Here is a 14076-nt window from a genome sequence, read left to right as displayed (position 1 = left end):
GCCTCCCAAGAGAGTCGCCCCGGGCGACAACCCCGCCCACTTGGCTTTGATCAATCCGGACGCGGCACCTGCTGTACCCCAGCCAATCGGAGTCAGCCCCTATTTGCATACCACCCTTAACGTTTCAAGTACCCCCTTATGCAAATATGCGCCCGGATCTTCCGTAGGGGCGGGGCCTGCATGCAAACGAGGGGGCACGCGCGAAGAGGAAACCGGTTCTGGGAATCCCTTTGCAGCAACTGCATTTGTTTTGGTTGTTGCGCGGGGTTGTTTTTATATACGTGTGTATGTGTATATATAGATATGAACTTAAAAAAAATAACTGCACCCCCTCTTTCACTAGGAAGTTGGTTTGCTGTTGCCTCCAGATTAACGCAGAAATAACAGGCCTGGCTTCTGAGAATCTGAGCCTGTGGCTATCCAGGACCCTGTCTTTGAAGGGTGCTCCTCACCAAGGACAATGGCCCTCAGACGACCGATCGCCTCCGCCCTGAAACTGAAGCCAGGGATCCTGGAAGATCCTGTTCAGCTGCCAGGAAGGGATAACGCCCTGACCACTACCGTGGGGGATATGCTAGTCAAAGGCAGCATCCCAGAGACTGCGGCCTGTGAGGGTGTTTATGCAGCCCTTTACCTAGACAGACCCGGCTAAACCTGGCAGTGAGCCCAGCTAGCAGGTCTAAAATCTGGAAGGGCGGGGTGGGGATGGGGTTCTTGAGGAGTAGGAACAAGCCAGAGTGGTGATGGCTTGGGGGTGTGCTTCCAGATGGGAGACATGGGCTAAGGAGGAGGTGGTAAAATACCCTTAGTCACCAACTTGGGAACAATAGACAGGCCTCATGCCGCAGGAAGGCAGACATGCACTCCAGAGACACACACAGCAGTACCACGTGATATACAAATGCACACCATCACATACGTGTAAACTTGTCATAGACACACATGCAGACATGCACTATCACAAAGAGAGTGACATCCACTGTCAGGCAGGCATGCTGCCAGAGTCATGTCCCAGAATGACACAGAGATTCACTGTTACAGAAGACAGGTACTCCAGAGAATTCACGTAGACCTACATTACCATGTGACAATGACACAAAAATGTCCCTGTCAGACACACTGCCAGAATCTGTCACAAAGACTCTGGCACTGTCAGATGTGCACCGTCACAGAAAGACTTGTGCTGTCCCAGAAATGAGAGTCCCAGAGTCTGTCACAGGAAGTCACACAGATGCTCAAGACACATTCACTGCTGCAAAGGCAGACACATACACGTGATAGAGCCACATAAGCAGTGTCACGAAAAACAGCTGCGATAGACCCTGTCACAGACACAAGTACACAAGTAGGCATGCAGCAGTCAGTGACACTGCTCAGAAATAGCTACCCAGAATCCATCACCGGAACAAACGGACATCCATCCCATCAGAAAGAAATCAGATACACTATCACAGACCCACACAAACATGGATTCGTCTCAGAAATGGACCCAAACTGAGAGTCCCACACTCAGTCACACCTGGAAACAAGCCCTTGTTACATACACACAACTAGAAAGGCTCTGAGATGTGCATAAAGACTTGGACTCACCAGTCACATACACACAGACAACAATCAAAAAGCAAATATACACATGTACTCTCTCTTATTCATCTAACATTTATTAGGGATCTACTGTAAGCCTACCAGGCTCTGGTGGGAGTGCAGATATTAGAGATAAATCAGGCATCAGAGTCCTTGCCCAGGAAGTTGATAGTACAGTTAGTGGGGAAGGGGTAAAGACACAATTTATAAATAGACGGGAGAACGTGGATGAGGTCACACAGGGTTTCTCAGAAGGCAAACCTCTACACATCATAAAAGGCAAGGTTGGGGGTTCAGGACAAGGGAAGGGCTAATTCTAGGCAGAGGCCAAGGTAATTGAAGGGAAGAAGAGGTAGGCAGGGGCAAATAGTGCATAAATTTCAAAAGATAATAAATATTGACTAACATTTGAGCTCTTGGAATGTGCTGGACACTGTGCTGTCACTCCTTATGTTGACCATACGCATTCTCTCTCAATACTGAGAGAGTGTGAGGTAGACATTAATCACCCACGTCATACACATGGGCCACTTGAAACTCAGAGAGCCTGTAATTTGACCAAGGCCACATGGCAAGAAAAAGCCAAGGAAGGTTTCAAACCAACTAACATACACATGCTTGACCAGTGGATTCCAGACATCCCTACAACAGCCATTCAACCAGCCAATGCCCTCACCTGTAGAGCTGGACACACATCCTTCCATAGGGGCCCCACTATTGAGGCACAGGAAGACAACAAAACTTGGGGGCCAGCCATCTTTCTCTGTCTTGGCTTCACCCCTAGGAAGGTTGGGACACAGAAGTGGCAGAGAATTGGGGGACATAAAAAACAAAAAAGGGTTCATCCATCCCTCAGCTTCCAAAATAGTGTGGGTGGCCCATCTGGTACCTTCCCAAAGCATTTCCTCATTCAAGAATCACAAGGAAAAAACAAATGTTTATGGTGAGAGAGGAAGGCAGTGAAGTTGGAAGTTCAGTCCCTCCCCTCAAGCTCAGGCCTCTGCTCCCATCATACCCCAGGAAGTAAGGTGGGCAGGCTACACCCTGTGCCAGTACTGAGGCAGGGGCAGCAGAGAAAAATGGAGCTTTCTTGGTGTAACAGGTCCAGAAGATGGTTTGGTAAGCAGTGCATCAAATATGAACAAACTCTGGGCCCCAGAGAGACCCTACTGCAAAGCATGTAGTCCTCAGAGGTCAAGCCAAAGCTTGTACCCTTTGCCGCCTCTGCCCAGAGACCCTCCCGACACACACACTCTGCCCCACACAGAACAGAGGCGCTCCGGGGAAACCGACATTTGGTTTTATTGTGCCATGGATATTACAGATGGCAGATTTTGTCAACACCTGCAGGGCACAGGTGCCCCATCTGGCAAGGCTGCTCCCACTCCCCACACTTAAATCCTGGACGGTGGCCATAATCCTCCAAGATGCCTCCACCCCAAGATTCCAAAGAGACTGGTAGTGGTGGTGGTGGTGGAAGCAACAGGAATGCAGTGAGGTCAGAGTCTCATTGTCCGAAGCCCACGTGACACCTGCCACCCATGCCCCTTACTTTGCCCTGGCTCATACTCTAGACCCTGCCCATCTCCAAAGAGCTGGAGGCCAGAGACAGCAACCCTATCTTTGTGCCCCCTCTGTGTCCCATGGCCTGCCTGCCCCCAAACCAGAGAGATGCCACCTTCATAGAGTCAATGCTGTTGTCTATGTCGTTTTTGATTAGTTAATTTTATAAGATAAAAGTACATTTTAATAAAGAAAAAATTCAACATTGAAGGCTCAGACATTCTTAGGGTGCTGGGAAGGGGAACTCCCCACTTCTTCCTCCTACTTCCCTGGCAGAGTTGTGAAGGTAGGGTAACAAGGCTTTCTGAACCTGGAAAGAACGGGGGTCAGGGAGGCTTTCCTCTGTCTGAGTGTCTCCTTGGGGCTGCCTGGCTGCCAGTTGGTTTGTCTCTGTGTGCCTCTTGCCTACCTTCGGCACCCGTGCCCGAGTCCCCTGTGGAATGCAGGGATAGTGCTGTGCAGGGGGCAACAGGGCACGTCAGCTGGCGAAGAGACAGGTGATGGTGGTGGTGGCAGCAATGAGAGGGGGCACAGGGGTGGGCCAGCAAGAGGGAAGTGGGGAGGACGAAAAGGAAGGGAGAAAGGGAAGGAGAAGGCAAGAGGAAGAAAGCCAAAGAAGGTGAGGTGGCACTGGAGGGCAGGAGTGGTGGGGGTTGGAAGATGGTCTTCAGTCTCTGGGTCTCCATCAACTCTTGTCTGGGGGTGGATCTCTGTGCACTTTGTTTTTCTTCATACTGTCTAGGTATTCTTGTTGGGATACTGCCAGCACCGAAGCTAAGATCTCATCGTCATCCCAGTCATTCAGACCTGCTGGGCAAGAAGGAGAAAAGAATGATGGAGCGCCCTCAGCCTGCCTTTCCTTCACCCTTCACTGATCTCTGGCTCCGGAAATCTCCCACCCGGGCCTTCTCACTCCTATCTCTATGAAGGCTCCTCTGAGCCTATGAAACCGCACTCAGAACTCCTCTGTGACAAATTCCTTGAGCCTAAAAGAATCCATTTTCTTGGAGAGATGGCCAGAGGCTCCTGAGACACCCTCTCAGGACTTAATACTACTTCCATCTCTCCCTAGCTTCTGGCTGGCCCCTGGTCCCTAGACAGAAGAGGCTTACCAAAGGCGGAGGGGGACATCTGCTGAATGAGGGCCCGACACTCCAGAGCAGGGTAGAGGGACACAAGGGGGGAAGTCGCTGGGTCGGCCCCTGCTGAGAACTGGCTGCTTGTACCTGAGGCAGATGGGATAGTCAGAGGCAGGAACCAGTACCTAGGCAGCACCTTCTAAGCCCTGCATGCTCCCTGTCAGCAAGTCACTGACCTGGTGCACAGGGCGAAGGAGGTTTGGCAAGAGCTAAGACAGTGCCTGGGGAGGGGGGCTTGATGCCCAGCTCGGCATGCAGCTCAGGATGTTCGGGTGACCGCTGCCGTGGGGACCGGCTGGTCCACTCCTCCAGGCCACTGGAGGCGGCTGCCGTGGCGGACGTGCACGTGGCGCTGGCTTTCCGGGGCTGTGGTGGGGAAGGAGGAGGAGGTAAGAACCTACAACAGTCATGACCTTCCTCTGCCCCATCCCTAAGGGCTCGCTCCCTCCCAGAATCCTGGCTGTGATACAGCTTCTACATAGGCCTCCATCACTCCCAGTCATACATCAGACCACAGGACATAGGTAAGCTTGTTAACCCTCCGCACAGCCAATCTGACAGGAAACCTGTTATATTCACCTTCAAAATACATCCAGAACCTCCCCCAACTCTCCCCTTCCCTTGCTTGTGCCATCACCAGTGACCTGAACTACTGTAACAGCCTCCTCCTCTCTGGTCACCTGTTCTATCCTTGCTACCCAGACTCCGTTCTGGACTCAGCAGTCAAGGGGATCCTGTTAAATCCTAAGTCAGATCCCATCCCTCCTCTGCTCAAAACCTTCCACAGCTTCAGCATCAGAATAAAAACCAAAGTCCTCATCATGGTCCACAGGTCCCTTTCTACCTGGCCCCACTGTCTCTCTGACTTCTGTTCAGCCACACCAATCCCACCAGGTGTGTGCTACCTTGGGCCTTTGCTCCAGCTGGTCCTCTTCCTGCCCCCACACAAGCACTTAGCTAACTCTCTCACCTGTGCTGGGGTAGGGGTCAGTAGGGGGAGGTAAAAGAGAGTAGAGGAGGGGATCAATGGTGATGGAAGGAAACTTGACTCAGGGTGGTGAACACATAATATACAGATGACATATTACAAGAACCGTACAACTGAAACCTATATAACTTCATTAATCAATGTCACCCCAATAAATTAAATTTAAAAAATACAAATCTCACCTGTTCTCAGACCTACCCTGTCCAAACTAATACTGTGAACCCCCCAGCCCCACTCATCCCTACTCATCCCCATTAACTTGCTCCATGTTTTTTCATCCATATCACCTCTCAACTAATTTATTCATTATGTTTATTTTGTTCCATTCTTCAAAAATATAAGTATTACAAGGACAGGGATCTGGGCCTGCCTGGCTCACCAATGTACCTCTGTACACCTAAAACATTACAGGGCATAGACCTAAAATGAATATTTCTTAAATGATTTACTCAGCTCTTGCCAACATCTACAATCACTCTAAACTCCCTGTGATTCCTCAAATATCTGTATGTTCCATCCCCTCACAGCCCTAAAAATTTCGACCTTCCTTTATGAAGACTAACTAGAACCCCCCATCTCTACTGGTGCCCCAGCCAGGGTCAAGGGCCCCACTGATGTATCTGCCTCCCCCAAATGACAGGGGACCATTAAGGGTGAAGCGGGCTATACCTGATTTTACATTCTCAGCACAGACCTGGCATACAAGGACATTCAACAAAAGCTTGTTCCTCTGAAACTATCAATCCTGCATGTCACCACTAGTGACTGCTCTCCCTCCCCCCCTTAAGAGCTTGCTCTACACAGGTGTTGAGAATTTTAAGGAACAATGCCAAGATTAAGGCCAAGATGAGGTACACAGAGGTTGGGAGCTTCCTTCTCTCTCAGATGTCCAAAACTGCTTTAACTTTTCCTACCTGTTTGGGGGCAGAGCATAGGAAATAATGGGTTCTTGGCCAGATCAGTGACAGAACCCAGGACCCACCTGACTGGGGCCGCGGACCTGGCGGGCCTGTTTTTCCTGATCCCGCAGCCATTGCAGGTATGATTCCCGAGCCACCTGCTCTTCAATAGCCTCATTTGTGGCCTCCCAGTCTGTGGCCCGCTTCTTGTCTTCCAGCATCTGCTGTTCGATCCATGATTCCTCTGATGTTTTTATGGCACTCTTCATCAGGGACTGCTCTGCAAACTGCAAAGGTGGGAGGAACAAGGATATGGGATGACACTCTGAACTCTGGCCAAGAGCCAGAAGGAGGTGGGCTCACAGGCCCAGAAGAGATGGAGACAAAAAGGCAGGTACTCTTACTAAGCGCTGGCCTGGGCAGGCTGCCTATTCGTCAGGGACTGGAGGAAAGCAGGTATGGGTGGTGGGACTAGTAGTTCCCAACTCCAATACTGAGAAGCCCTGCTCCCAACCCTAAGACAGCTCAACTGAAGTACTAAGTCTGGGTCAGCTAGGTGCCTTCCAGCCTAGGCCAGAGTTTAAAGAAGTCTCACACAGTGATAACTCTGACTCATAACACTTAGGCTTTCCTCATCTACGCTCAGATGAGGCAAGGAGAAAAGATCACCTGAGAACTTAGCTCTATGTGCGTAGGTTGGAGAGAGTACTATAGTCAGTATTTAAGGGGACAAAGGTTGTAACAGCATAATGTGAGATATTATGAGCTGTAGGACACTGTATGAGTACTCTTTGTTAGACTGTGAGATGCAATTGCATTGTAAAAAACAAAATAGTAAAATATATTAGAGCATATCCCAGGGAGTAAATATAAGTACTGCTCAGCAAAATTCTAACATTATTTTAATGCACATATACTCACTGCACACCAAGTGTGTGTGCACGAAGTAATGATATCAAGTGTAATTTTTTACCTATGGATAACAGTCCAAAAAAATGTAAAACTCTATGGTAGAACAGTACAATTTAGAAATGGGCAAAAAAATCTAAATATACAATTTCATCAAAAAGAAGATACAAGATGGAAAGTATACACATGCAAAGATATTCAACACCATTTGTCATTAGAAAATTGAAAATTAAGACAAAGCAGTACCTATCAGTGGGTAGCTTCATACAGATAGAAACAGTAACGTGTAGAAATATTTCTGGATATGTGTATACACACAGGTTAGTATACACACATTTATCTCCTTACTCTGTCAGCAGAAAGGGCCTAGAAGGAAGGACACCACATTATCAAGGAGCACTCTCAGCACCCAGATCATGTTTCTAATAACATTCCAATAAATGCAGCCAGGGCTCCTAAGAAAAATGGCTGGTTCTAAGACCAAGGAAGGAAATAAACAAGCTGAGCCTGGAGCACCTTTAGTACCAGAAAGGAAGTGCTAAAAGCAACAACACCATCATCATCAAACAAACAAAAATTCAAGAACAAAAATTAAAAAACACACTACAGCCTGACCAGGTGGTGGTGCAGTAGATAGAACGTCAGACTGGGATGCAGAGAACCCAGGTTCGAGACCCCAAGGTCGCCAGCTTGAGCATGGGTTCAAATGGTGTTGAGCATCTTTGCTTGTGTATATCTTCCATCTAGTATCTTCTCTGACGAAATTCTGTTTTAACATTTTTTTGTCCATTTCTAAATTGTGCTGTTCTAACATAGAGTTTTACATACTTTTTGGACTGTTATCCATAAGTAAACAGACGTTGCTTGGGGGAAAGGGAGATGGTGTTAATATTAAGTTGTACAGTTGAAATCACCATGTCAACCCAATAAATTAAAAAATAAATAAAACCCTGTCAAATTTAAAAAAAGTCTTCACTGATGACTGAACAAAATTTCTGAAGCTTAAAAAATAGCGTTGGATTATAATAAGGCGACCAAGTGTCCTCCTTTAGAGAGGACAGTCCTTCTTTTGTAAGTTCTGTCCTCCCTCGAAAACTGTCCTCCTACACGCCCTCCTTTTTGATATTGGAAGACTGATCTGTAATGTCCGTATTTGATTGATGCAGAGTTGATCCACTGTGTGTGATGTGATGTATTTGTATCTAAATGAGTACTTTTTTCTTACAATTATTAAAAATTAATAGGCATGTAAGCATAATTACAGTATAAAATATTACAAATGTTTTTATTATGCATTTATCATATTATAGTGTATTATTGTTGCAATGAATAAAATGTTTCTTTTATTTACAACATTGTTTTCTTCGATTTATTTTTGTCCTCCTTTTCATTGTAAAAAAGTTGGTCACCTTAAATTTTAACCCAAAATATAAAACAAGTATCTCTGAGTCCATATTGGTATTAACAAATGAATGAATGGGGAGAAAAGAGACAAATCTCCCTTAAAGGAAGAATTCTAAATAATTTATGTAGATATTCTGCCCTCAAGAAGATGGAGCATTTAATGCCCCTTTCCTCCCAAACAATACAGTGTGAAAAGGGGGTTGGGGAAGAGTCATTTAACAAAGGAGAAAACTTAACACTACTTCTGCCAAGTGATCAAGGTCAACAGCAACAGTCGTGAATCCTGTTCACAGTGCATACTGTTGATAAAGATGTGATGAGAACGGCACTTCACCACTGTGAACTTTCTCCCTACAACCCATAACCCATCTAATTGTGAGAAAAATTTCAAACAAATTCCAAAAGAGAAACATCCTACAGTATACCTGACTAGTACTCCTCCAAAGTGTCAAGGTCATCAAAAACATGCAAGCGTGAGAAAATGTCACAGACAAGGGGGAGTCTAAAGAGACATGATGACTTTAGTTAATAATGTATCAGTATTGTTTCATATATTGTAACAAATGAATCAGTAATCTGGTATGTTAATAATAAAGCTCTTGTACTACCTTCTTAGTTTTTCTGTAAACTTAAGGCATTTACATTTTTTAAAAAAGAAAAAAAAATTGAGCAATCAAACCACAAAAAATCTTAAATGTATAGTGCTATGTGAAAAAAGATGCTCTGAATAAAACTGTATACTGTATGATTCCAATTATATAACATTCTGAGACAGAACAGTAAGAAACTAGGAAAATTACTTGGCAAGTAGAATGGGGAAACGAGACGCATAGCTGAACAAACTGGCCTAGCAATTTACAGCCAGATAGATCATGTCACCTCTCTAGAGATAACATCTAGGCCTCAGTTGTATTTTAGCTCCAGGCCCAGGTGGGCAAGGATGCTAGGACCAGCTACAATGACTAATCCCCTGCGCCTCGGGTCTAACCACAAAATGGGCATACACCTGGAAAAGCAGATGAATATTCTATTGAAATCCTCCCCTAAACTCCCAGTCTTTAAAAACCCTCAAAACAAAGGACCCAACTAGCTCTCCCTCCAGGGAGCAAGCAGATGCTTTTCCCTTCCCCCTCTCCATCCCCCACAGGCCTGTATGTCCTAAACTCTAAGGGTTTAGGCTGGCAACCAGGGAGGCAATAAGCAGCAGCAGCAGCCCTCCCAGGCTCACCCCCTGAACCTGCCTCCAAGGCCCCCTATTCTCTGACTTCCCAGTGTAGGCTCATTTCTTTCCCATAAGGTTTCTAGAGAGCCAAGATGCTTCTCTATTCTAGGCCCTTCCTTGTTTCACTGTCTCCAACTTTAATAAACTTACTCTCAAAATCACCTGGACTTGTGTTGTGACATTCCTGCATAAAGTCAAGAACCCATACACTACCTGCTGGCCCTAAGCAGACCCAAAGGGCCAAGACCACTACCTGGTAACATTTCTAGAAAAAGCAAAACTATAGAGTGTAAGCAGATGAAAAACAAAAACAAGGAAATTCAGAGAAATTGTCGCAGCTAAGAGAAACCAAAGAAGACACAACAGTTAAAGGTAATATGGTCCTGGATGGAATCCTGGAACAGATAAGATCATTAGGGAAAACCTGAGGTAGTTTAAGTAAAGTATGGTCTTTAGTTAATATATCAATACTGGCTCATTAATTGTGACACATTAGTAGGGTATATGGGAATTCTCTAATCACAATAATTTTGCAAAATCTAAAACTGTACTTTATTTAAAAAACAAAACAAAATCCTGATGGAGGGTGTGTCAGTGTTAGGGTGTGTTTCCTAAAATGAGGCAGGAGCACTTACTGTTTGTAGGAAGTGAAACCTGAATAGAAGATATCAAAACCCCCAGTAAATGACTGTTTATGAAAGAGAATGACAATCTGCCAGTGTGTGCTGGGAAGATGTACTGTCACCTTTTGAACACCTACTAGGCACCAGACCCAGGGCTAGGTGCAATCTGTATCAGCTGAGCTGCCAGCCCAGATTACATGTGAGTACTGCCGTAGGTCCGACAGCCAGTAAGTGTTGGGGCCAGTGCTAAGCTCCAAGTCTCTGTGATCACATATGTCTAACTTCTGAGTTTCAGAAGATCCATGTGGGTGCCAAGAAACCCAGACCAAGCACTTGCTCACAGTTCTCAAATGTGATTCCACATCCCAAAATACCAACCTTCATAGGCACAAAAGATGCATGAACCAGCTCAAACAAACTGAGACTCTGGAACGAACGAACGAACCCTGAGATCACCTTGGGTGACTTTCTGATTTCATAGAAGACCTCAAGGACAACTCAGAAAGGGGACAGGACATTTTTGTGGGCTAGGGGTAGAACCCAAACAGAGGTTTCTGGCCTCTGAATCCAATAGCCGTCTTAGGCATGGTAACATGCTTACCCCTGGTTTGAATGATGGCAGGCCCAGACCCACACCAATGGTGGCCTTGTTGGGATTCACCACTGAATTGTAGTGGATATTCCGATGGTAGCTGACACGGATGGGTTCGTCCTCATTTTGATGGATCCCGTGGAATGTGTTGATGGGTTCTGCAGAAAAGAGAAGGCAGTAGCATCCACAGCGGGCTGCGTAGGGCAGGCTCAAACCAGGTGCGATCAGTTGCTCACCTACCCACCACAGAAGTACCTGTGCTGTACTGGTACACCTCCACAGGCCGGTTGTACATCTCTGCCATGGCCTGCATCTCAATGTGGTTGCCATGGCAGTTGTTTTTCCGTTTCCGGTTGATGTAGTTGGTGAAGTCCTCTGTGACATAGTTAGAGAAGTAGTCGGCATTCTTCATCTGCAGAACAGATCAGAGGGTCAAGGTCCATGTTGAGGGGAGATACTCCCACTCTGTCCCTACCCCAAGGTCTCTGCAAAGTCTCACCAAATAGTCCATGCAGTGCTTTCGTACAACTTCATGCATGTCCTGGTCTCCATACACCTGGTCAGCTGTGGAGGCAGAAGAAAGGAGAGGCTGGGATCAGAGCTGCCACCAGATAAGAGTTTCAAATCACAGAACACCCTTGGGGTAAAGAGCTGGGGGCCAGGGAAACTTCCTTTCCTACCGGAGGGCCTGGAGAGTCCTTGGCCTTGTGGGCTGGAATGAGATCATGAAAAAAGAGGCAGGCAGGGGCAGCCTTTAACAAGAGTACAGGTGAAAGAGACACAACCACAGGTCTCTCGTGCAGATGACTTTGCCCCAAACTACGGCCTGCGGGCCGCATGCGGCCCCGAGGCCATTTATCCGGCCCCACCGCACTTCCGGAAGGGGCACCTCTTTCATTGGTGGTCAGTGAGAGGAGCACTGTATGTGGCGGCCCTCCAATGGTCTGAGGGACAGTGAACTGGCCCCCTGTGTAAAAATTTTGGGGACCCCTAGGGCTTGCCTGGCTGCTCAGGCAGGTTAACAAACATCTTAAGTCCTATGAGTGGCCTCAAGCACTATTGCTCCTATACCCCCCACCTTTACTTTTCACATGAGGAAACTGAGGCTCAAGGGGAGTTTGTGGCTTGACCAAGTTCACACAGAAATTTAGTCTGTGACAAATTCAACTCTAGAATTCAGTTTGTCTGACTTCCTAGAGTCAGCATGGCCTTTGTAGGTTGAAAAAAAAGATGAAAGGGGCCTGACCTGTGGTGGCGCAGTGGATAAAGCGTCGACCTGGAAATGCTGAGGTCGCTGGTTCGAAACCCTGGGCTTGCCTGGTCAAGGCACATATGGGAGTTGATGCTTCCAGCTCCTCCCCACCTTCTCTCTCTGTCTCTCTCCTCTCTCTCTCCCTCTCTGTCTCTCTCCCTCCCTTTCTGTCTCCTCTCTAAAATGAATAAAAAAAACAAAAAACAAAAAATTAAAAAACTATTAAAAAAATTAAAAAAAAAATTAAAAAAGGAAAACAACTGGGCTCTAAGCCCAGTTCTGCTAGGTAATAGTAAGCTAAATGACCAGAGGCCAGTGATCCAAGTGTTCTGAGCCTCACCTGCCTCACAGGTAAAACAGAAACAAGCTGGATAACTCCCTGGCAGGCCTTCTTGTGAGATTGAGATAATGGGTATAACATGACCAATGCTGGGTTTGAGACAGAACAGTCACTCAGTAAATCAGAGTCCCCTTCCCCAGAGTGGGGCCTAAATGTGAGGTACTGTGAAGGTGACAGAGCTGAGTAAAGTCATGCCCCTGCCCACAAGAAGAACATAGTCTAGTAAGAGAGATAAGATACACATGCACCTAACTAGGCTTAATTCAGGAAGGGGTAGCCCAGGGGTCCCCAAACTGCGGCCCCCTGAGGCCATTTATCCGGCCCCCGCTGCACTTCCGGAAGGGGCACCTCTTTCATTGGTGGTCAATGAAAGGAGCACATTGACCATCTCATTAGCCAAAAGCAGGCCCATAGTTCCCATTGAAATACTGGTCAGTTTCTTGATTTAAATTTACTTGTTTTTTATTTTAAATATTGTATTTGTTCCCGTTTTGTTTTTTTACTTTAAAATAAGATATGTGCAGTGTGCATAGGGATTTGTTCATAGTTTTTTTTATAGTCCGGCCCTCCAACGGTCTGAGGGACAGTGAACTGGCCCCCTGTGTAAAAAGTTTGGGGACCCCTGGGGTAGCCTGTGGTCCAAAGCTTTCAGACATCATGGATGTTTGGTCAAATTAAGCACAAGGCACCCTCTGCCTTGTTTGAGGATCTTCACACATGCCTTCCCTCATTCCAGGATGTTCCTTCCATCCTGCTTGACTGCCTACTTGTCAAATACTAATGTATCCTTTAATAGTTCCCCTATCTCCTGGGTACCTCTATCACCAGATTTATCAAAGATATGCGCAGACTTGATCTTCCTGATCATACTGAGCTCCCACTGAGGGCAGAGGGAAATTCATATCCAAGTCCACCCCTAGCTCAGGGGCCAATACAGTGCAAGAAATCGGGAACAGTTTGCTGAGTGGATGGACAAGCTGGGGAGTCAGGGAATCTTCTCCTTTGGAAATAAAGGTGGGCTTGAAGATGAGGCACACCTGATGTCCCCTGGCTAAGATGAAGAGGGAATTTCCCTTTGTCCCTCCAGAAGACCGCTGCTCTGATGGGATCTCCCTGGGGCACTGGGGCAGGGGCAGGTCCCACAGGGAACACCACAGAATCCTTCCACGACAGCCAGTCTACTTCTGTAAAGAATTGCCAGAAGAACGCCTTAGCAGCCCTCCCCTTCCCTCCCTAGAAGGTTCTGTGAGATAAGGAGAGAAAGGCTGCTCAGAGATAGAATATGGGGCCCATGCCTGTTCTCAAGTCCTCTTGGAGATGTGCAGGGACCTGAGGGTGAAGAGGAGTATGGGTTGTGAAGGTGGGAAGGGGTAGCCCCATCACTGATGTAAATAAGGATGTGGGTTCTGTGGCTACACTCTCCCCCGCCCCCCAGCGGCACTTCCAGCAAGTCACATGCCTTGTGCACAGGCTGGGGCCCCCTGCTGCTGCCTTTCTTAGAAGCCAGTACCACAGAGCCCACTGTGGCTGCCAGCCTGCCAGAGCTGTTTGACAAGCTATT

At 47.0% G+C, this 14076-nt stretch overlaps 1 protein-coding gene across 2 annotated transcripts in view; it reads right to left on the bottom strand.

Annotated features, from left to right (window-relative positions):
• Nucleotides 1-2868: 2868 nt before the first annotated feature.
• Nucleotides 2869-14076, bottom strand: part of OTUD5 (OTU deubiquitinase 5) — a 31564-nt gene continuing 20356 nt past the window's right edge. Inside the window, exons 3-9 of one of the 2 annotated variants that reach the window (XM_066356204.1) lie at nt 11423-11487; nt 11179-11335; nt 10933-11081; nt 6257-6460; nt 4463-4652; nt 4260-4373; nt 2869-3957 (exon numbers count right to left, since the gene is read on the bottom strand). In XM_066356204.1, coding sequence (XP_066212301.1) covers nt 3833-3957; nt 4260-4373; nt 4463-4652; nt 6257-6460; nt 10933-11081; nt 11179-11335; nt 11423-11487 — 1004 coding nt within the window. In that variant the 3' untranslated portion in view covers nt 2869-3832. The remainder of the gene's footprint in view (nt 3958-4259; nt 4374-4462; nt 4653-6256; nt 6461-10932; nt 11082-11178; nt 11336-11422; nt 11488-14076) is intronic. The other variant, XM_066356205.1, reaches the window with a different exon arrangement.

Source organism: Saccopteryx leptura, chromosome X, assembly GCF_036850995.1.
Source record: "Saccopteryx leptura isolate mSacLep1 chromosome X, mSacLep1_pri_phased_curated, whole genome shotgun sequence".
Taxonomy (NCBI): Eukaryota; Metazoa; Chordata; class Mammalia; order Chiroptera; family Emballonuridae; genus Saccopteryx; species Saccopteryx leptura.
The sequence above is the reverse complement of the archived record's forward strand: the minus strand, read 5'-3'. Positions and strand labels throughout refer to the sequence as shown.